Consider the following 24,571-nt stretch of genomic DNA (forward strand, 5'->3'; position numbering starts at 1 on the left):
GTAAGTCAAGATGGACACCATGAGAAGATCGTGTTCGATGTGATCAAGGCCCCTCAGTTCCAGATTATTCTAGGAATTCCTTGGTTAGAGAAGCACAATCCTCAGATCGATTGGCGAGCAAGAACTGTTCAGTTTCCAGAATGTGTCTCTACTTGTCACCCTCGACCTGGTGTTGCACTGGCAGCAATTTCCTCTGAGGCTCCCCAGTTACCTCCTGAATACCTAGAATTCCAAGATGTTTTCCGGAAGGATCAGGCTAACTCTCTACCTCCTCATAGGTCTTATGACTGCCAGATAGACCTGATACCTGGATCTACTCCTCCTTGTAGTAGAATTTATGCCCTCACCGAGCCTGAGAATCTTCACCTCCGACAATACCTGGATCAATACCTAGCGGATGGGTTTATTCGTCCTTCCAAGTCCCCTGCTTCCTCAGCTTTGTTCTTCGTTCCAAAAAAAGAAGGGGACCTTAGAACTTGTATAGATTATCGCGCCCTGAACCAGATCACCGTTAAGAATAGATATCCGTTACCTTTGATCCCTGAACTCCTGGACCAAGTCAGAAAAGCATGCATATATACAAAGCTGGATCTTAGAGGAGCCTACCACTTGGTACGAGTAAAAGAGGGCGATGAATGGAAGACGGCCTTCCGCACCAAGTATGGGCTATTTGAATATCAGGTCATGCCCTTCGGACTTTGCAATGCCCCGGCCGCCTTTCAATATTTTATGAACGATGTCCTCAGAGAGCTCATAGATGTGTGTGTTGTTGTTTACATTGACGACATCCTCGTTTATTCTTCATCGGAAACTGAACATCGGAAACACGTGAAAATGGTCCTCGAGAGATTGCGTCAACTCAAACTTTTCGCTAAGTTGGAAAAATGTGTTTTCAACGTGACTGAAGTTGAATTCTTGGGATTCATATTATCACCTAGCGGAGTGCGTATGGATTCAAAGAAGGTCGATGCAATTCTCAAATGGCCATCGCCATCCTCCGTAAAAGGTGTTCAAAGCATGTTAGGCTTCGCTAACTTTTACCGCAGGTTTATCCCCGAATTCTCTCGAATAGTCCAGCCCATCACTGCCTTGTTAAAGAAAAACAAACGTTTTGAATGGTCTACCGAGGCGGAACAAGCTTTCCAGAATTTGAAGACTAGATTTATCTCTGCACCGATCTTAAAACATCCTCGCCCAGAACTCCCCTACATCGTTGAACTGATGCTTCGAGCCTTGCCATGGGGGCAGTTCTATCACAAAAGGACCCAGTAACCAATCAGTTGCATCCCGTGGCATTTTGGTCCCGCAAATTCTCGCCTCCTGAAATCAATTACACTATTACTGATAAGGAACTTCTAGCTATCAAGTCCGCCTTTAAGGCTTGGCGGCATTATCTTCTGGGGGCCCGACACACCGTTACTGTGATTACAGATCACCGAAACCTGCAATATTTGAAAACCGCAAAAGCTCAATCCTCTAGGCAACTCCGTTGGGCACTATTCTTTGCCGAGTTTGACTTCATAATTACCTATCGACCTGGTACAAAAAACGGTAAAGCTGATGCCCTTTCTCGGATGGGAGTGGAAGAACATTTGATCAATCCTAAACCTATACCTATCATTCCCGAACAAAGAATTCTAGGTGTAATCGCCACACAATCCATAGAGGAAGTTAAGGATAAAGCCAGGCTACTGGTAACTCCAGCAGACATACAGAATTGGCATCTGCAGGGAAAGGACTTTACGGTGAAGGACAACCTATTATATTTCCAAGAACGGTTATACCTGCCCAGCACAGATTTACAGAAAAAGGTAATCTCTTGTTATCACGATTCTTTAATGGAAGGACATCCCGGTATGACCAAGACCTCGGAAAAGATCAAGCGCTACTTCTGGTGGCCGTCTTGGAAAAAAGATATCAGAGATTTTATAATGTCCTGTGGAGTATGCGCCCAAAACAAGAGTCAAAAGGAAAAACCAGCCGGCCTCTTACGCCCTATTGACATCCCGCCTCGCCCTTGGCATACGCTTTCTATGGACTTCATCACCGATCTACCTCCATGCTCCGGATACAATACGATCCTAGTAATCGTGGACCTATTCTCCAAGATGGCGCATTTCATTCCACTCAAAGGCTTACCAACAGCAGCAACTCTGGCCCGAGAATTTCTCGAAAACATCTTTCTACTGCACGGTTTTCCTTCAGTTCTAATTTCGGATCGAGGTAGTCAATTTATTTCTCATTTTTGGCGAAGTTGCTGTCGGTCGGCTCAAATTGATGTGAGACTTTCGACCAGCCACCACCCTCAAACCGACGGACAAACCGAGAGGACCAATCAAACTCTGGAACAGTATTTGCGCTGCATGCTACAACAAACTGAAAAAACTTGGAAAGATATCCTTTGGATAGCCGAATATGCCTACAATAACTCTGTCCACTCGGGAACTGGGAAGACCCCGTTTTTTCTTTTATACGGTAGTCACCCTCGATCCTCGGAGTTGGATCCACTCCAAGATCTTGGAACACCAGCAGTAGACCACCTCATTCTACAATCACCCAAGCCTTTAAGGAAGCCGTTTCTCACCTTCAAAGGGCTAAAGAACAATACAAGAAAGGAGCAGACCAACATCGGAAGGAAGCCCCCCAATATCAAGTAGGAGATCAAGTCTGGTTATCCACCAAATATCTACCTCTAAAAGGACCACGCACATTCAACCCAAGATACCTTGGTCCCTATTCCATCACTACCATAGTAAATCCAGTAGCGGTCAAGTTGGACTTGCCCCCTCACATGAAGATACATCCGGTCTTCCACGTCTCTCTATTAAAACCCGTGCAACCTCAAACCCGACTAACTACATCTCCAAAACCTATTCTAGTTGATGGAGAACTCGAGTTTGAAGTCAAAAGCATCCTGGATTCCAAGATCTCCCAATCTAAACTATTTTACCTGATTGACTGGAAAGGGTACGGTCCCCAAGAAAGATCCTGGGAACCTGCAGAATATGTCCACGCGCCTCGTCTAATCAAAAGATTTCATCAAACATTTCCTAACAAGCCCAAACCCCCGGAGAAGCCCGGTTTGGGAGGGGCCTTGAGGGGGGGTGCTGTCATGATCTCTGCTTCCAAAAGATCAGGACTTGCCCGACTCCCTTGGAAGCAGACCCATAACCCCCGGTTCCGAGTGCCAGCCAGTCCCAATTGGGACCTTTTGGACCCTGTCCTGGCGCCAGTGGCACCAGGCTCATAAAGATGCCCAGTCCCAGCGCTGGAAGCGCCGGGCTCATAATGCTTGGGTGGACTTACCTGCAGCAGACCATGCTGCTTACTTACCTGCCAGTTGAACCCCTGATCCTCTTCTGTTTGGGACTACTTTTCCTGTTGGGTGGGGCAGGAGCCACTCCCTAGGTTCAGAACACTGGAACTCTTCTGGAAAGCAGGAACTCTTTTTCTTACCTAGGCGTGGCTGTGGAAGGAGACACCTAAGCACTACAGGAGGCTATTTAAACCACACCCGATGGATGAATCTTGCTTTGTGTTATTCTGCATCCTCTGCAGCAGAACGCTCATCGTGTCTTCTGCATCTGATCCTGGGCCTAAGGAAAAAGGCTTACCATCCTGAATCCAGTCTTCAGCAACACCTATAAAGACAAGAAAGAACAGGTTAGCATTACGGTCTTCAGTGACAGCGCTTCACTTACCTGGTCCATCGGCTGTCACCAACGCCTCGCGCTGCATTCCGGCATCTGAAAGACAAAGGCTTACCTACTCTTTGCATGCTCCGGAGGTCTTCGCACTGCATTCCGGCATCTGAAAGACAAAAGCTTACCAGCTCTTCGCACGCTCCGGAGGCCTTCGGCGCTGCATCCCGCATCTGAAAGACAAAAGAAGGTGCGTTTAAAGACATTGGGCAACTTTATTACTCACGTGCCATTACTCCTTCCCACGCCGAATCCAGTGGGTATTCCAGCACCCTTCAGCTTCTCTAAAGCTCCGAACTTGTACCTGCAAGATAAAAGGGACAGTTAGTGCGCATCGTGAAGCAGGCTACAAGCGCTTACTTACGTGCTTCCAGGCGCTTCTATTCCTCACGCGGGTTCGATCCTCAACTCTCATCAGCCCGCCATCCGCCATCGCCGGAACCCTGCAAAACAAGAGATATCATTACAAAAGACTTTTAAGACATTTGAAGTGCCCAGAACTTACCGTTCGTGCAGTTAACGACGGACAGCAGTCCTCTGAGGTCAAGAGGCCTGCACCCTTATCCAGTGAAGAAACTGGTTACGGCACCCTGCCCCGAGGCAGATGGAGAGCTCGGCGTTCACTTACCTAAGGTGAGGGCGTTAACCTTTGGGGTTCTACAGGAGAAGAGAAAGGGAAGAGGAGAGAGGCACCCAATAACCCCAGTTCATTAATCCCATATTTTCTATCTGCAGACATCTTACTCTTCAAGTCAGACATACAGTGCACAGAGGTCCAGCCCAAAGAGCCAACCGTGTGTTACACATCACCTTTGAAGATACGGCATTCACCCAGTCAAGACCGGCGCCTCTGCGGGAATCAGGTGAGCGTTACAGGAAGTGCCCTTGACCTTTAAAGACCATGGGCCTCATTACGACCCTGGCGCTAAGGGATTACCGGTACCGGTAAGGGTACCCGTACCGGTAATCCCTTAGCGCCTGATTACGAGGTCCCTTTGCGGGTTAGAGACTTTAACGCCTGCTTTTTGCAGGCGTTAAAAACCAACCCGCAAAGGGACCTTGGTGCTAAGTACGGTGAATCAATTTGCGGCAGTGTACTTAGCACCTTCCCCATTTCCATTGAGCCCTATGGGGCAAAAATGGGAATGGGAAAGGGCCATGGCGGCATAGGGAATTACCGCCCCGCCAACCTCGGAATGGGGCAGTAATTCCCCATTCCGCCATGGCGGAGTCGGTAAGTTACCGGCATGGACCATGGTGCTATTAGCACCATGGTCCAACGCCAGTGTCGTAATGAGGGCCCATTACTTTTGTGAACCTTGGAAAGTAAGAAATCTAAGACCAGGAACTAAAGCTGATCAAACCTGCAAAGTGTGTCGGATTTACCCGGGGCTCCCCCGTCAATAACCAAGGCGGGGAGGAGCGATTGCCACTGTGGTACTGTTCTTGGCTCCTACAACAAAGCAGTGTCAGTAAAGACAGCAGAGCCGGTGAGTCAGAGAGACTGATACCAAACCTACCTGTGTTTTGAACCAAGGTTGCATGCAACAACATTGTATGAAGATATCTAAAGAGAACAGTGTGTGAGACGTATGTGACGAGCTACGCGAAAATAATTCAAAACCAAAGGAGTGGCTGACCTTTGGGAGGCCAAGAAAAGATACCGTCGACCAAGTTATCCGGCACCATCTGGGTGCTCATTCAAACGTCTCTGTTAGGTATCCAACTGATGCTAAGTGTGAGAAAAAGGGAATCTTGAGATTAAAGTGGTCCTGCAACGGGTCAAGCTAAACCCTGTGCACATTCAAAAGTCTTCGATGGTTTAATGTATACTGCAATTGGTCCAAGCCCAGCTGAGGGAGACAAATTGGGTAATTGAAAGGGATCTGAGCCTGGCTGAGGGGGATATTCTCTAAACATTGTAATAAGGGGATCTGAGCCCAGAAGAGGGGGATCCAGCGTTGAACTTTTCTTTTTGAAAGGGATCTGAACGCGTCTGAGGCAGATACAGGGTGAACACCCAAATTGAATACTTGTAAAAAGAAACAAACTTTTGCATCTTGTTCTTTTTGTACATCAGGCCCTCCTAATCAAGAGACTTTTTAAGAAGTGAAGAGACTTGGACACAGAAGGTCCTGATGCTGGTAATGTAACTGTGTACTCGTGCCGCAGAAGCCAGAGTGTGTGCTTTGCTTGAGTGATCCACCTTGCCCCGTGCTTGAAAAGTGGGGAAGAGAGGCCAACGGGCCGAACATTCTGACATATCATTTTGTGAACTCTCCTTTCTTTTACATGAACACTACCCCACACCATTTGTAAATTAGCGGTAAGGATTGGCAATCTTTTTTTAGTATAGGCCCTTTTATTTTGACAAAACTTCACTAGTACTGCATTATTATTCGATGGGCGTAGCTTGCTCCCATCTGTAGATTTAGGTTTGGATAGGCGTACATCACACCCTTGCAAAAGTTCAATAAACACCCTTGAATGGTGGTCACTTGTTTCTGTTTTACTGTTGATACCATGCCTTCCTTACACCCCCTACACACACATAGTCCTCGAATTTGAAGGAGGACAAAGAAACATTTTGGTTTCAGGACTTTGTTGTTATAGGACAGTGAAGTATTTCAAAGGTTTTTTGTTCAGCAGCATGATGCTCAGTGTAGGCAGAAAACAAACCGAATCGATAGAGATGCCAGCATCTCTACCGACATTAAAATTCTATGCTGTTGTGGAGATGCATGTGAATTTGCAGCCCACTCCTTTTATGGAGCCCTATCCTCCACCCAGGTGAGATGAAATGTTATCAGTGAGGGTGAAATAGAATGTGCTTTTTATTTTTAATGTAAAATGATTCGGGTAGTTCTGTCTCTAAAAGTGATGTTTGCTAATCATGCCCTCCTTTCATAATGCTAGATGCTGAAAAGTATAGTGCAAACATGTTACTCTAATGAGTATATGTGCTGACACCTCGCAGCAGCTGAATCTCAGAAACAGTTTTAATTAATCTTAAACATGCTTGCGTGACCCCCTTACTGAAAGAAACGGGTCTTCCCACGGGAGAGCCCTTAAACTAAAGGTCTATCACAAATACAGCATTCCTGCTGAAGATCCCAGATCGAGTAGCATATAGGCAAGTGGCCCAACATCTTAATAATGTTCCTGTCCTGAATTGCAGACAATCGGGATTCAGAGAAGGCCATAGCACAGAGACGGGGCAATTGGAATTGAAATCTAGGCTCCGTGCGTGTATGGACCAAGGGCTATCCTCTATGCTAATGCTCTTGGATTTCTCCGCTGCTTTCAACCTGGTAGACCATGCTTTATTGGTCTCCAGGCTTGAAGAAGTGGCAAACCTTTCCCCAGCTGCGTCTCGCTGGGTTGCATCCTTTCTCAATAATAGAGCTAGTAGAGTCTGCTCCGAGACAGCAGAGGCTGTTGCTGTACCGATCAAATTCGGCGTCCCTCAGGGGTCGAACATTTCTCCATGTTTATGTAATATTTTCATGGCTCCCTTTTTTGCATTGCTGGAGCAGGAAGGGATTTGGTTTACCAATTTTGCAGACGACACGCAGTGTATTATCCCACTGTCGGGCTCTCACATCCAAGATGAAGAAAACCTTAATAAAGCGTATGCTAGCCTCGAAAATTGGATGGTTTTGAATGGTCTGGCACTTAATAGGTCCAAGACCGAACTCTTGATTGTTGGTACGCAATCCATATTAGCCAAGTTGGGCTCGGCCGATGAGGGTTTCCAATTAGGCGATGTGAAGATCATTGCACTTAAAAAGTTAAATCTCTTGGGGTTACTTTTGATCAGCATCTTTCCATTAAGGCCGATATGGGGAGCCTGGTCTCGGCTGCCACGTATTACCTAAAATGATTTGCTCATTTGCGCCCCTTCATAACACAGGCAAATGCTCAGACTCTAGATAGAGCCATTGTGGGTTCCAAACTAGATTACTGTTGTAGTCTACTGACAGGTCTCAGCAAAGCAGAAACTAACAGGCTTCAAGTTTTACAAAATGGGGCCGCGCGGGTTGTAATGGGCCTATCCAGACATGATCACGTCTCTGAGACTAGAAGAGCCTTGCATTGGCTGTCAATGGAAGCGCAAATTCGTTTCCACCTCCTCGTGATCACATATAAGTTCACACTGGGTATCATGCCGAGCTATCTGAAGGAACTCATTGTGAATAAGCCTGCGAGCAGAGCCCTCAGATGCAATAACCTTATTCTATTAGTGATCCCAATATGTAGATCCAAGAAGACTGAAAAAGGGGCTTTATCAGTGGCTGCCCTAGTGCCGTGGAATGATCTCCCGCTTGATCTCAGGTTTCAGACCAAGCTTGAGACATTTAATAAAAAACTGAAAACCTGGCTGTTTGCCTAAATTTACTTCCTGACTGATTTCTCAGAATCCACCCGCCCCCCGACCCGGCACTCTCTGTGCAAGCTTTTGTTGTCCCTCCGCTTTTTGTTTGTCAGCGCCTTTATGCCCCCGGGTCCATTGCTGCACTATACAAATAATAAAAGTAAAGTGAAGTAAATTATTGGTGTCCAGATACAAATAGTGTTCCAAAATAAAACCAATGATCCTCAATACTGTCCATTTTAAGTTAAAAAAACTGCATATCTAATCCAGTATTGTTTCCTTCTTTCTTCACAGAGCTGGCAGCCTTTTTTGTAGGCATCTTTGCTGCCCTGTGGCCCATGACACAAAAGACTACGGACACAAAATTGGATTCCATTTTCCTCTTGAAAGCACTTCTGCTATCCAGTTATGGGAAACTGTTGTTAATTCCAGCTGTCATCTGGGAACATGATTATACATTTGTGAGCCTCAAGCTCATCAAACTCTTTGTGCTGACATCAAACTTTCAGGCAATACGAGGTAATTATGGTTGCTCATTGCTGTTTTGTTTTCATTGAGCAGTGCATTCTAATCGAAAGATGAAACATCTTCAGCTACTAAAATAATAAATCAGAATGGGGCTCCATTTTAAATATTAGATCTGGCACTTTCATCTTGGGAATTTCTGGCGGCTTTTAATTATTTTAGCACTCTGGGCGGTTGAAAGTTTTATGTTCAAGTCCTAGGCGTCACCGTGTTTTATATGCAGACTTCCTATATTACATATCTTTCACTCTAGATCCTGGGTGGGCATGTGATGTGTAGCAGTAGAAGGCGTTGGCGTTCTTTTTCAATCAATCCACTTATTTTGGGTAAAAACCATTAAAACACAAAATATCGACTTGTAAATGGGTGACTATCAACTTCGGAAAATATACTGCAGAAGGGTCCAGAGTTGCATCTGAAAGACAACCAGAGCGAAGCTCGAGTTGTCTATGATGAGATCTGAACCTGGTGTGGAATGTTTTCCCTTGGTTAATAGTCACTCATGAAAAAGGTGTATATGGGCGTCTATGAGTTTTTTCCGTGTTTTGAAAGAAAGTTAGGCAGTGAGCTTGTGTTAGGAGGCAGTGTGATGAGCGAACCAACCAGCATTTCTTTCCTGGACAGCTCTGAAGATAGTGCGCTGGTATGTGATGTCCCTGCACAGACATATGACTTTCATATTTCACTGCGTTGACTTAGTGGGGCAGTGCGAAGGTATGGATTTTTGAATGGTGTGTATTTGCTACATGGGTTCAATGGAACCTGTATACAACAGCAATGCAGCAGATTACTAAAACGCAGTCTTGTCTTATCCTTAAAATGGCATACAGTAGTCATAGTCCTATTAGCTTGCATAATAGATATATTGGCAGCATTATATCACACAAAATTATGAGCTGCTGATGTGTTTTGATATACAGGATACTTGTGTAATAAAATGTAAATGATTTGTTGAAAATCCTAAATAGTCGCAACAACCATTTTATTATTAATAAAAATATAAGCAGTCTGTGTCAGTGCCCTGTCTGTGTAGTCTTGATAAATTGCCCAACACAACACACTGCACATATCAAATGTTGCACATCATGCACTGTAAGGGTGCAGAAGGAGGAGACTGACACATAGGTGGATCATGATTTCTATAGACTTTTATTTAATGTAAAAATAAAGAGAAAACCTATCTTTCCCTACAGCTATGAGAGATTTCCCTGTCTCAACTAAAATGCTAATGGGTCCGTCAGGATGACTCTGTAACTTAAAGAGTCCACCAACCGGTGTCAAAATGCCCCTTTCAAAAGGATTGTGTCCTCCCACGTATTCCTCATCTTAGATATATCCTTACCTTTAGGTTTCGCCTCGGAATTTTTGTTCTCTTTCTCCAGAAGAGGGCGCTCCACTCGAGGTCGCGGCGTCGATGTCCCTCGGCGGCATCCGTCGAGTATCGACGTCATCCCTCGTATAAGAGCCTCGAGCGCGCCTGTTGGCCTCAGGTCTGTTTTTCCGTTAGCTTCGTTTCGGATCGAGTAAAACGGCGCTTCAGTATTTCGTGACAAAAAGCAATGTCGTCGTATTCGAACCCTTCCACGCCGAAGACAGGCTTTAAAAAATGCCTAAGATTTGAAAAGAAAATGTCTTTGACGGATCCACATAAGAACTGTCTATGGTGGCTCGGCCCCGACCACCGAACGGAAGACTGTGGTTCGTGCCAGTCGATGACCCACAAAGCCCTAAAAGAGCGTAGAGGTAAACTGGCGATGGGGGAGGGTTTATTGAAGCCTACTTTAAAAAAGAAAGACTCGGACGAGTCTTCTAAATCTCATCGTAAAAGACATTCGAGAAGTAGATTGAGGAAATCTTCTTCGTCTTTTAAGAAGGCGAAGAAAAGACAGCATCGATTTCCTTCATCCTCTTCGACATCTTCAGAAGAGGTTACAACATGCCCATCCAAACATGACTCTCCTAGAAAATGGGAAGCCTTTCGAGTATCCATGTTAAACATTTTTGAGAACGCGGCCCAGACACCCTCAAAAATAGCTAAAGAAGACCATGCTCCTGCTCACGAAAAAGGTGACAGAGGAAGGTCCAAAACAAGAAAGGCTCATAAAAAGACGTCGAGAACGTCATCGAGAGATTCTTCTCGATCACCTCGTAAGACAGATCCTTCGGTGCATAAATCAAAGGCAGAGGGAAACAAAATGGCGTCGAAAGATCATACGCCATCGAAGTCTACATCGACGCCGTCGAAGACTTCGAAGCTCCTCGAGTCGACAACTCACTCAAAGGAAGCTACGTCGAGCTCGCGCTCGAAGACCACAAAGGTTCCTTCGATGGTTTCCACGGCTTCCTCGACGATTACGTCGAGATCGTCGAAAGTTCCTTCAACGATATCGAAGGAAGTGATTAAGACTTCGGCGCCATCGACGCCTTCGTCGACCCCCAAACCTCTATTGAAGGAAAGACCTGTAATGCCTGAAAAGGTTTTTCAACCTGAGAGTCGACATGAGTTTTTAAGGACCATGTCATCCATATATGAGGGAGATTCATCAGAACAAGAGGAAGGGACCTCTGCTGGTGTTAGATATGGTACAAGATCTGTCCCAGAGGAATTAATTGATCCTCAATCAAAAATGAAAGATTTGCAAGAATGTTTGCAAACAGCAAGTGGCCTGGATACTTCTCCAGAGTATGAATTTGACAAACCAGACCCATCAGAACAAGTGGATACGAGTTATAGAAGACTCATGGGCAGAGTTACAGAATTTATGGGGTGGGGTAGGAGTTCACCAGTCAATCATGATGATGACATGACAGATATATTATATGGAACACCCCAACAAGACCCCATTTTACCCTTTCACATTGCATTACAAAAAAGGGTTAGTTCTGCATGGGAACATCCTGAAGCCATAGGGGCTGTGAAGAGAAAGTTTGTGGCAAAGTATAGACCTTGAACATCTGATCCGTAATACCTCAGTAAAGATCCATCTCCGGAAAGCTTAGTAGTACAGGCAGCTACTTCCACAAAAAATGGAGCATACCCTACAATACCTCCAGATAGGGACGATAAGAAAGTGGATGCATGGTCCAGGAACATCTTTACATCGGGTAGTATGGCTTTGAAGTCTACTAATGTAACCTTTACTTTAGCAAGGTTCTCTTATACCCTGTGGGACTGTATGTCAGCGGCAGCTGAACACATCCCAGAAGGCGGAGAACTTGATGGCTTTCTAGCTATTATAAGGGATGGAAAGGAGGCTTCGGGAGAATGCCTTCAATCAGGACTGGACACAGCTGACAGTATCAGCAGGTCCATGGCGACTAGCACAGTGCTATGCAGATTTGCGTAGCTAAGAAAATCTGGGTTTGCTCCTTCTGTGCAATCCAGACTTCTTAATATGCCCTTTGATGGCTCGAGGTTGTTCGGTAGCAAGGCAGACGAAAGTTTGGAGAAGCTACAGACCTCCAAAGCGGCAGCAAAATCTCTAAGTGCTGCTATAAGACAACCTCAGCAACGCCCCTACACAGGTTCATCTTCCTGGAGGGGTTGTCCATTTCGCTATTATTCCTCAATTGGAAAAAGAAGAAGGCAGGTCAATCAAAGAGGTCAAAGAAAATTTCCTCGGGGAAGAGGAAAAAGTGCTAGATCAGCCCCAGCAACGGCATCTGTACCATTAGCCGCTGCTGCAGCTGCCGCAAAACCACTCTGAGGTTTTGACCCACAAGACCCCGGTGGGAGGCAGGATCTCACAGCATCTGAAAGAATGGCGGGGCATTACTTCAGATGCTTGGGCACTGGAAACAGGATCCCAAGGTTATTGCCTTCCTTTTCTAAAGAAACCTCAGAATCATCCTCCGGAATACAACTCTGCCAAGCATCCGGATCCGCTCCTGTTGCAGGAAGTTTGAACCCTGCTACAGAAAGGTGCAATAGAACATGTACTTGTAGCGGAGAGGAACAAGGGTTGGTATTACCCATACTTCCTTATTCCAAAGAAAGACGGAGGACTGAGACCCATCTTGGACTTGAGAAACTTGAACAAGTTCCCAAGGAAGGACAAATTGAAGATGGTCACACTTTCTCACATCTTTCAGGCTCTCAAACTACAGGACTGGTTGGTATCATTGAACCTTCAGGATGCTTACTTTCATGTGCCAATCATCTCAAGCACAGAAAGTACCTGAGGTTCGCGATTGGCAATTCTCACTATCAGTTTCGAGTTCTGCCATTCGGGTTGACCTCCGCCCCAAGAGTTTTCACCAAGTTGATGGTGGTGGTGACAGCGAGTCTCAGAGGGGGGATTCATGTCTACCCCTATCTGGACGATTGGATGATCAGAGCACGTTCTCCAGAACAAGCCCTGGATCACCTGTGCAAGACTTGTCACTTCCTTCACAAACTAGGTTTTTCTCTGAATTTAAAAAAATCTAACATGATACCATCACAGAAGCTCCAATTTATAGGAGCAGTCCTGGATATATGTTCGGGCAAAGCCTCGCCTCCCGAAGAGAGAGCTCACCACATTCTGCAGATGGTGACAAAGTTTCAAAATGCCCAGCATCTTCCGGCCTTCGATTTTCTCAGGTTGCTCGGTCTGATGGCATCCTGCATTTTCTTGGTGCCAGAAGCCAGATTGAGAATGAGATCTCTTCAATGGTCTCTCAGAACTCAATGGTCCCAGTTCTCAGGGGAAATGTCAGATCTACTGCAGGTCCCAGCCCAAGTAGCACAGGATCTACAATGGTGGGCTTGCAGACATCATATCCTCAGCGGAGAATCTTTTTGGCAACCATGGCTGGAGATAACAGTAGTGACGGACGCCTCACTCACGGGGTGGGGAGCCCACATCAGTGACCTGACAATCAGCGGACGTTGGTCTCCATCGGAGTCCAAACTACATATCAATCCTCTGGAGTTGAGGGCAATCAGACTAGCGCTGAAGGCCTTTCTGCCCTCTGTACGGGGAAAGAATGTTCTGATAATGACAGACAATACAGTGGCCATGTACTACCTCAAAAAGAGGGGAGGAGTAGGGTCACTACCATTGTGCAGAGAGGAGATGCAACTCTGGTTCTGGGCAATACAAGAAGGGATCTCTCTATCGGCAATTCATCTAGCCGAAGAGCGAAACACAACAGCGGACGCTCTGAGCAGGCAGAGCACAGTCTCTCACGAGTGGGAGATAGCTCAGGAAGTCATTCAAGAGATCTTCGCCATTTGGGGAACCCCTCAAGTAGATCTGTTCGCGACCAGGGTCAACCGGAAGTGCGAACTGTACTGCTCAAGGGAATTTCCCCCGAGAGGAGCTCTGGGGGATGCGTTCGTGGTGGAATGGGAGTTCCAACTACTGTACGCGTTTCCTCCAATCCCTGTGATCCCTCAAGTGATCAGGAGGTTGAGAAAGTTCGGGAAAACCATGATCCTAATTGCTCCGGATTGGGCCAGGAGAACGTGGTACCCGGACCTTCTCGACATGTCCATCTGCCCTCCAATACGTCTTCCAAGAAGAGAGGATCTTCGCTCGCAACAGGAAGGTCATGTTCTCCATCCGGAGGTCAACACACTCAACCTTCACGCATGGCTTCTGAAAGGCTGAGATACAAGGATTGGGACCTTCTGGATGACGTGATGGAGATTTTGCTTTCGGCCAGAAGGCCAGCAACTAAGTCTCTGTATCAGTGTCGTTGGAACAAGTTCAGCAGCTGGTGCAGAGAAAAGAATGTGGACCCTTTTCAGTGTAATATCCCCACAATTTTATCTTTTCTATTACATTTGGCCAATCTGGGGCTCCAGGTTGGGACAATAAAGGGATATTTAGCAGCGCTATCCATCTTTAAGCGCTCTTCTGAAGAAGAATCTTACTTTAAGATACCCTTGATTATTCAATTCCTAAAAGGTTTAAATAATGTCTTTCCCCCAGTACCTTTCCAGGTTCCGGTGTGGGATCTAAATCTAGTTTTAAAATTTCTCACATGTATTCCATTTGAGCCTTTACATTCTTGCCCACTAAGGCTCCTTACGTTAAAAACAATACTTCTTGTAGCATTGACATAAGAGCACAGGGTAAGTGAGTTGCAGGCGCTTTCGAGCGGCCCTCCTCACACCATCTTTTATAAGTAGTTCTTAGGGTTAAACCTTCTTTTCTGCCAAAAATTGTTTCGGATTTTCATCTGTCACAAAAGATAACTTTGCCTACGTTTTATCCTCCCCCTCATACAAGCAAGGAAGAGGAAAGACTTCATAGACTAGATCCCAGGAGAGCTCTTAGTTTTTACATCTCTAGATTTGCAAAGATTCGCCAGTGTGATCAACTTTTCGTGGGTTACACCAGACGTAAACTGGGCCTTCCGGTAACAAAACAAACTTTATCCAGATGGATAATCTTAGCCATAACAGAATGTTATAGATTGGCAGGAAAAGAACCACCTGATGGACTAAGAGCTCATTCCACCAGGGGCATACAGCATTAAAAAGTGGTGTCCCTGTGCAAGATATTTGTGCAGCAGCCACATGGTCATCTATGCACACCTTTATAAAACATTATGCATTGGACTCGACTTCTTCTCAAGGAGGTCTGTTTGCAAAATCTGTACTACATTCTGTACATGATTAAAAAAGGATACTGTACTCCCACCTCCGAGATAAAACTGCTTTGGGAGTCTATCTAAGATGAGGAATACGTGGGAGGACACAATCCATTCGAAGATCAAGTTACTTACCAACTGTAACGTTCTTTCGATTGGATGTTCCTCCCACGTATTCCTCATCGACCCTCCCATCCTAACCCCACAGTACAGTTTACATGTATTACACTCTAAACTCTTTTAGGGCTTGGGTCAAAAGAGGCATACCTTAAACGAAGTAAGATCCATGGACTATATTATACGAAAAAACAGAACTGAGGCCAACGGGCGCGCTCGAGGCTCTTATACGAGGGATGACGTCGATACTCGACCGATGCCACCGAGGGACATCGACGCCGCGACCTCGAGTGGAGCGCCCTCTGCTGGAGAAAGAGAAATACATTTCCGAGACAAAACCTAAAGGTAAGGATATATCTAAGATGAGGAATACGTGGGAGGAACATCCAATCGAAAGAACGTTACAGTTGGTAAGTAACTTGTTCATCTCTGTCCCTTAACCTTATAACTAAACTAAAAGGTTGTGCCAATATTCCGGATCCAGAAGAATGACTCCCTCCTCCTTGACTGGGTGGCTCAGTTCCAGTTGTAAGTTCCTCACCAGGGGGGAATGACTCCCTTCCCCCGATTTCAAAGAAAATCGATCCCCCAACGCTCTGTGTCAGAAAGTTCAATATTTCTTTATCCCAGTGGGATTGACTTCCTTCCCCTGGATCATTGGTTTGATCCTCTGTACAAGCTCAACTGCCAGGAGAATGACTCCCTTCTCCTGGCCTTCCTTCCCTTTGCTCTCACAGTTCACAACACCAGGGGGAATGTCTCCCTTCCCCTGGCCTTTCTCATGCTCTTTCTTGGCCATATTTCACACTTCGCAACACCAGGGGGAATGTCTCCTATTCCGTGGCCTTTCCCAGGCTCTTTCTTGGCTTTATTACACAGTACACAACACCAGGGGGAATGTTTTCATTTCCCTGGCCTTTCTCATGCTCTTTCTTGGCTATATTTCACAACACCAGGGGGAATGTCTCACTTCCCCTGGCCTTTCTCACGGTTATTTCACAGTTCACAACACTAGAGGAAATCTCTCCCTTTCCCTGGTTCTCTTGTACACTTGGTTTCACAGTTCACAACACCAATGGGAGTGACTCCCTTCCCTTGGCTTCTTGTATATTTGCTTTCACAGTTCAACCCTCTACTGTTTTGTTCTGGCAGACCTGATTCATTGTCCTGCCAGGTACTGCCTAGAGGAAGATGACTTGCACTGACCTTCCCGTGTGGGGGGGTCCCAGACCCGTATCTTTCTACTACATGAATTGGGCAGACCCGGGTTGCTTTCCTGCCAGATACTGCCACGAAGATGACTTGCGTTATGTTTCTGGGTTTGGGTCCTCGACCCTTGCATGGTGGTCTGTGGCTTTATTTGACCACAGCATGAGTGAGACTCTGTATGACTTTCTCTGGGCTTCTGTGTGGGTCAAAGACCTTTTTCTGGTGGTCAGTGGTATCTCTGTTTCAACTGCCGCTAGGGATTTTGTCTCTGAAGTTATGCTTGGCTCTCCACTCCACCTTGCCGGGTCTATCTTGCTCCTGTTACCTTTTCCAAACTCGCCGCGTCACCAGCTCTCCCAGGTTTCGTCGTTCTTCTCGCCAGCCTCTCTGATCCTCTCTTATTCTGACCGGCATTCTCCAGCGGCTCCTCAAGCCTTGCTGTATCCGTGTCGGCAACATCTCGCCCTCTCGTTCCCTTCTCTGGAACAGTACTGACTTGGACCCAACTGTCCACTTCATACCAGGTGTGGGGCCACCAGTCCGTCTGCAATCCTGGTAGGAGTCTGCCTTCTGCTTGCTCCTCAGCTGCTTCTGCGTCAGCGACGTACCACCCTTTCGCTCCCTTCTCCCGGTTTGAATCTCCCAGGTAGCTGTCACAGACTCCTGACTTCCGCGATAGAAGATGCTGGGCCTCATTACGACCCTGGCGCTAAGGGGTTAACGGCGCTGTAAAAGGCTGCGGTGCCGTTAACCCCTTAGCGCCTAATTACAAGGTCCCTTTGCGGCTCCCGACCTTAACGGCTGGTCTCGACCAGCCGTTACAGTAGGGACCCGCAAAGGGACCTTGAAGGTAATTACGGTACCGCAATTTGCGGTACCGTAATTACCGCCTTCCCCATTCCCATTGAGCCTTATGGGACAAAAATGGGAATGGGGAAGGGCCAATGGTGCATGGGGAATTACCGCCCCGCCAACCTTGGATTGGGGTGGTAATTCCCCATTGCACCATGGTGGACTCGTTACAATACCGGCAGCAACCATGGTGCTAATAGCGCCATTGGTTACCGCCGGTGTTGTAATGAGGGCCGCTGAGTCCTTCTTCAGTTTTCTTATTATAGCGCTTGTCCTGCCCTTGCGTAACGTTAGTCCTTGTCTCACTACTTTTAGTTTTGTCAGTTTTCCATGCATGCAGTTTTACCTGAGTCTACTACAATCTTCTGGTTTGCCGGGATACATGGATAGGTAAGTTATTGGGCTCTACATAGTAGGGAGATGTGTAGGGTGTTGGGTGAGGGGTGTTGTACTGCGTTCTCCCTAGATAGTCATCCTTGTCCGTAGAGGGGGAGTTTCTCCCCATGAGATCGTCCCGCTGAGTATCACCCCAAGGGGGACTATCGGGTAGCAGCCTCATGGGAAGGGGCTTCCCCTCGGGAAAAGTGACGACATCTAAGGATTAATCACAACAAACAGTTCAGATGGCACACACACACACACACAACACAATGCACAAAATGCACCACTATACAATTTGCACACAGCCCTGCCATGAACAGAACATCTTATCATGCACACATTGGTACACTGCACTGCACACACAATGCTGACACATGCACATATCACACATTTCGCTTCCCTCTCATCTCTACCACTGCCTCCTCTTTTCCCACTCTTTCTTTCCTTTCTCTCTTCACTCTCCTCTTATGTGCTCTCTGCTTGACCATCCCCTCACCTATGTCCCTTTTCCTTCTCATCTCCCCCTCTTACTTGTCTCCCTGCTCTGATGGATCTCCCACTCGCCTCCTTTTCCTCTGCTCTCTCATTTCCCAGCTCCTCCTCTGCTTCCTCCTCCCTCTGCTAAACTTCTACTCACTCTCTCCTCCTGTTCCTCTCCCCTCACTACTTCCTTCTTCCCTGATTCTCCCGCCCACTTTGACTCACTTCTCCATCTAACTCCTGACCCCCTTCTTTCTTCCTCTTCTATCTGTATAATAAGGGGTGAGGTTCACCCAGACAAGGGTTCTGCAGTCAGGTCATTCCCAGACAGTATTTTCCAAGACTATGTGGTAGGTCAGAATCAGAAGATAGACAAGGAGGCAGGTTATCTGAGCTCTTTTATTCTTTCTTTAACGTAAAAAGGCCTAACCTTTCCCTAAGCCTAAGGCTCAAAACAGTATTCTAAGAAGAAAAAGGGTGGCTGTCAGGATGTCTTGCATAAATGAAGTCCTTAGTCCAAAACCCTATTCTAACCTAGTTTCTCTCCCTACTTTTGAGAATTAAAAACATAAATACAACCAAGACATATTTTGGGCCATTGCCAAAATAAAGTGAAGGCGGCTGGTTTCTGACCCCCCCACCTTTGTCTCTTCCATAGGCCAATTACCAGTGTGCACAGTTCCAAAAAGGCAGCTCGTATCCCTTCAGACTCTTTCTCAATTGGGTTTTCTTCTGTGCAGTGCGACTAGTCAACTGGGTTCTGGGTTGGTCACTGTCATCTCTCGCTTGCTTCACACAGAGTTGTGGCTGCAGCTTCCCTTTGGGTCGGTCTCTTTGTGCTACGTCAGTCCTCATTCTCTTATGCTTCTCTGATCCGGCCTTACGGCTACTCGTCCAGTCCGTGCTGCTGCATTCCTGCAGCCAGACTGCAGGTCGGAGCTCAACGTCTGGTGTACTCTCTCTCTGCCCGGCCACACTTTCTGTGGTCCTCCCGGTGCCCTTGATCTCTGCGGGTTTCTCTCTGTGTTTTCTGATTGGCACTTATCATGACACTCCTGCATGGGCCTAGGCCATCCACTTTTCCGCGGTCTCAGAGGAGGACTGGAGATAATTGAGTCAGTTACCAAACAAGCCATTACAAAAGGGGGTAATAGATTATCATACAGATCAGCTCCCTCATAGCGAGTAAAGGTCTTAGGGGTTGGGGGAAGGGATGATGACTTGGGTCCATCTCTAGAGTTTTCCTGTCCTGTAAAGGGGGAGGGAATACCTCCAGACAGAACCCGCTTTCCCTGTTCCCTACGAGGTATTAGACTTAGCAGGCTCACCTCCCTAGTCCCAAAAAGGGTGGCTCCCCCTCAGGGAGAGGTGACAAACTCCTTTGATTCATCAAAGCTCTCATCAGGTTGAAGGAGTTGCTCCCTCTCCTAATAACTGCAATATCTTGGTGGGTATCTCTGAAGGAGGACCACCAGGCTGTGCTACCCAGAGAACAGGCAAAGGCCACCAACCACCAGACAGAAGGGAAGAAAAATGTATCCCTACTCTCCTTAATGCACAAACCGCACATCCCCTTACTGAGCCACAACAGTGCTGTGTGTGACAAGGTCAGCAAACTGACCTTGTCACAAAGGGAAAGGAACCTCTCTCAGTCTGGGATGGGAGGTTTACTAGGAATGAAGTCAGAGCCAGTCCTACTCCAGAGAGGGTTGGAGGGAGTTGAAAGGGATCCATATCTCTGGAATAAAATCCTGGTACAGTTTTCTCTTTCTTTCGTAGAGAGGTAATGGCAGTTTTGAGAGGCAACCCACAGTATTGCGATTCATCAGCACCCTCACATGACCTGTACATCACAAGCAGAACTGCAGAGGTCATACAGAGAGAGTGCGGCAGCTAGAGAAGGAGTAGAGATATTATGCCGCTTTCCCCAGCACTGTGCACCAGCAAGCCCACTGCAGCCAAATAGATCATCAGGGACTTTGTTTGGCTAGCAACCACAAAACAAGTCTTTACTCATGGTGGGGATGGCCCACAAAGGTCCCCTAGCATAAACCTTGTCACTTTGCAACATGGGCTGCTATGGCTAATGTAAAGGCTCACTCCCGTTGTACCAAGACATACTTATAGATGACACATCCCAGTAGGGAATGAGACTAAGAGAACTGGTTGCAAGGTTAACAAGCCTTTATGTAGAATTGCCATCCAGAGAACTCTGCTGCCTCGAGAATGCTCTGGCAAACATTACGATTACACAGGATTATAAAGCAAAATATCATCATCATAATAAAGGTTACAATGCTGGCACATGACTGGCTGGAGAGCGATGTCCCATATGGCTCTTTAGGCGCTGCTTCCTCAGGATAGGCTGCCCAGTTGGCGGGAGGGTGTGTGTCACGAGGTCCAGCTGCCTGTGTCCGGATGGGGTAAGGGTTAGGTCACTGCGAGATAGAGTCGACACTAACTATGCTGGCATGAGAAACTACCATTAGACATATAATAAACAGCAATCACTGGTATACCTTTGAGTAAATCTTGCCAACGTATAAATTGCATACACATGATTACATCATCTTTCATTGGGACTTTTATGAGGTACAGGGCTTAGGGGACTTGTCCTCCGTGATAACCTGGGTGACTGTGTGGCTCTTAGCACATCAATGCAAGTGGGGAGTATAATGACATATGTTGATTTTAGGACACAATATACTGCGACAGAGGTCTGGATTTAGTGAGGGCACTCTGGGGTGGGCTACACAGCAGGGTCACACTTCTGGTACATCAAGAGAATACCTTAGGAGGGCACAGGGTTACATTAGCAGTGATTTTCCAACAGCGAGGGTAAGAGGGCAGGAACAGGTTTGTGGAGATGGATGAGCTACAAGTCAGGACTCGAGCCGGTTCACACACAGGACAGTGATCTCAGAGGAAGAGTGAGAGGATACATTTTGTTATTTGTTTCAATTATCCTTGGCGCATCCGTGAGAAAGGGATTGGTGAAGCTTCAGACAGTGGAAGAAAAGGTGGGGGCCATTAGCACGCTATGCACATCGCTGCAGAGCGGAGAGAAGCTTTTTCGTAGTATTGGAGTGCGGCCTAGTCCAAAGATGGAGTCGGGGGGCACACAAAATGGAAGCCAAGTGTATCTTGCAATAGCCCCACCTATGCTGATGTTAGCATAAGGGCAATGGAGGCGTCCCCCGCTAGTGCGTGAGCAAGTGGTCCATTTCGTATAGAATGTACAGGGGGGCCCAAACGGCCCTTCGCTCCCTCATATTCCCCCCTTTCGTTACATCTAAAGTAACAAACTAATCCTTACAATTATATTAACTCCGATAGTACTCTGCTTCCTGCACTGCTTCGTCCCATGCAAGAGTCCTTTTTATTGGCATCCAAGCCCTACCAACACTTCGTAAGATCTGACCTCTTCTAGCATATTCTTCAAGTGTGCATGTCATGTATATTCCCCCATCCCCATCCAAGTCCACCCAGACCTCTCTATACCATTGTAATTCTTGTGGCTCTTTGATTGTGGTGTGATATAAATTGTCCACCCTATCCCCAGGATTGCGGTATACTGCTGTTATGCGATACTTAGAGAGACCAGACACCCCAGTTTGGACCTGTGCATCTTTCATATTTTGTACCCTTGTCCCATGTGCGACATTCTCTTAGTGAGGTACGCCCTATGAGTAAGGTGCAGTTGCATTTGTTTAAATCTTGTATTTCTGGCGACTTTTTTTGTGTATTGAAGGGTCCTATTCCACTCCTCGTCCGTGAAGGTCTTGTGGAGCTCCTCTTCCCATCTGCCTCTTGTTGGTAACTCCGTTTCTTGTCAACCCGCAGGAGCTGATCATAGAGCCTGCATATCGTGTGCCCTCCCTCCAACACATCCTACCACACATCCAGCACTCCCTCCCCATCTTCTTTGCCCGGCAGCGTCCCCCACCTCTTCTTGATCCTCTGTATCATGCTATTGTACAATAGGAATTGTCCGCTATGTATGCCCTGCTCATCCATCAGGGTCTGAAAATCTACCCACTGTCCTTCTCTCCAAAGGTCTCTGGTCTGTGCCACTCCCTTGTCCTCCCACTGCGTACGGTAGATGGTCAGGGACACCCTCAGACTCTCGACTAGTCCCGCAAGGGGGATCTGTCCCGAGTAAGGGTCGCAGACCCTTTGCATCTTCAACGCCCTCTTCCACAGAGTCAGGCCCAGATGAACCATGGTAGGGAGCGACTTGACTAGGGATACATTCATCCATGGGAGTTCCCTCAGGTAATACTGTCGTATTGCTGGATGGAAAAGCAGTGTTTCTCCAGCATGGGGTCTGGCATGGATTCACATGCTCATGAATATTCCCCGTCGTCAAGCTGGGAATCCCCGGTAAAGAAAAAATCAGTATCAGTTTAGTTTCTGATCTGTCTTTCTTAGCAGTAACCAATCACTGATCTCTGGGTCATTCTGCCCCCAGCCAATGACTGCCCTCTCCGTAAGCCCCGCCTCTGGCAGCCATCCTCAGATTTTTACCGCACGCTCAAGTGTTGGGAGTCCTCGTGTTTAGCTCTCGAGTTTTTTACTGCGTTTTCGCGCTTTTTCAGGAGAATTTCCCATTTTTTCGGTTTAATCGAGCCTCATGCTCCACCGTTTCTACTTCCGATAACGGGGACCCGTTTCGGAATTCTTCTACGCCCCTCAAGGGTGAAGTTTTCGTCGAGTTTACACTTCTTGGAGGATTCTGGAAGATCTGCGGCCTACCTTAACGGACATGGCCCAGGACAAGGGTAGCTCGACGCCTGGATCCAAGCTGTTCAGGAACTGCCCTGGATGCGGATTGTATAACGTTTTCAAGGAGGACGAGCATTCGTAATGCCTCTACTGCCTCCATGGGGACAAGACGCACGTGGAGAAGGACTGCGCGTTCTGCAAGAACCTTTCGGAAAGGACCAAACAAGATAGTCGTTCCCGCCTCGCCACCTAGCTGGAGAAGGGCACAGCAAGTGAGAAGGCGAAGAAGAAGTCTGAGCGGGCTTCTAAGTCCTTTGAGGGCGGCCCAGCCACGGGGGCCCAACAGAAGGCCAAGCACTGCGAGTCCGCGGGCTCCGGGAGCACCGAAAGGTCAGGCTCTTCGGTTGCCAAGCAGGGCGCTACTTCCCCGGCACGTTCGACCACGAGCAGGCGCTCTGGTTCGGGGAAGAGGAAGTCTGAGAACCCGGGTAGGCCGCTGGAGCGGACCCGGTCGATCTCGAAGGGGGAGCGAGGCGCTGACCGTCTCCCCAAGGCGAAGGCCCAGGACGCACCTAAGGTGGTGAGGGCTCTGATCCACCCGGCTAAGGCCTCTACTAAAGTGGTCACTGCGACCCTGGCGGAGCCGGCTGAGACTACGCCAATGGAAACGGCCTCTGGGCCCAGAGTATCCCTGCCGCCGCGGAGGGAATCCTCTTTCCAGCCCATCGCTAAGACCCCCGTGAAGCCCCCGGCTGAAAAAGAGGGGTGGGGGGCCGGTGGCCATTACAGACTCGGAATCAGCCTCTGAGGAGGAACTGGTGGAGACCTAGAAGGGCCTCAACGAAAGGTCCATAGGCCTCAACGAGAGGTTCAGAAATCTCAATGAGAGGTTTGAGAAGGTTCAATCCCAGGGGACGGTCCCTGCTGACGTGATCGAAGATAGCGACGACGAACAGGGCCCAATGGAGCGGCCATCCCGTCCGTCGCAGCCATTGCCCGAGCCCCAGGATAGCTCCGCGGCCATTTTGTTGGCAATCCAATCCTTATGTACCGAGATAAGGACGAGATTACCACGCACCCCGACGGAGGAGCCAGAGTCAGCCCCGTCGGGAAGCCCTCCGAACAAGCAGAGGAGAGTCCATCCCGCTCTGCCCTTCGTGTCTGCGAGACCGGTGGATCCCTCATCCCCCTCGCGGGCGTCTCCAGCTGACGAGGTTGGCTCTTTCCACGCCATGATAACCAGGGCATCCGAGCTCTTCCAGCTCTGCCCTGAAGAACAGAAAAAGGAGGGGTTTCTGTACCAACGACGAGAGGCTAAGAGGAAGACGGTCCTCGCGGTGCCTTTACTCGCCGACATCTGGGATGAGGGGCTTGCTGTCCTCAAGAACCCTGCCACGACACCCGCCAAGAGGGACAGGTATGAGAAGAAGTACCGAGTCCCCGATGCCTCCCCCTTGTGCCTCAGGGCCCAGCCCACGCCGGACTCGGTCGTCTCGGCAGCGGCTAAGAAGAAGGCAGCGGGCACGGCGGCTTCAACTTCCACTTCCCCGCCGGACAGCGAGAGCAAGAAGTTGAGCTCTATGGGACGACGAGTCATCTCGTCGGAGGCGACGACGATTAAGGC

General features: G+C 47.8%; 1 protein-coding gene across 3 annotated transcripts in view; it reads left to right on the forward strand.

Moving 5' to 3' along the window:
- The window catches only part of ARV1 (ARV1 homolog, fatty acid homeostasis modulator), a 430,152-nt gene that overhangs the window by 244,894 nt on the left and 160,687 nt on the right, over positions 1–24,571 (forward strand). For all 3 annotated transcript variants that reach the window (XM_069606897.1, XM_069606896.1, XM_069606898.1), the window contains one exon: positions 8,371–8,595. In XM_069606897.1, the coding sequence (XP_069462998.1) occupies positions 8,371–8,595 (225 nt within the window). The remainder of the gene's footprint in view (positions 1–8,370; positions 8,596–24,571) is intronic.

This window comes from Ambystoma mexicanum, chromosome 4p, assembly GCF_040938575.1.
Source record: "Ambystoma mexicanum isolate Mex_15411 chromosome 4p, UKY_AmexF1_1, whole genome shotgun sequence".
Classification (NCBI taxonomy): Eukaryota; Metazoa; Chordata; class Amphibia; order Caudata; family Ambystomatidae; genus Ambystoma; species Ambystoma mexicanum.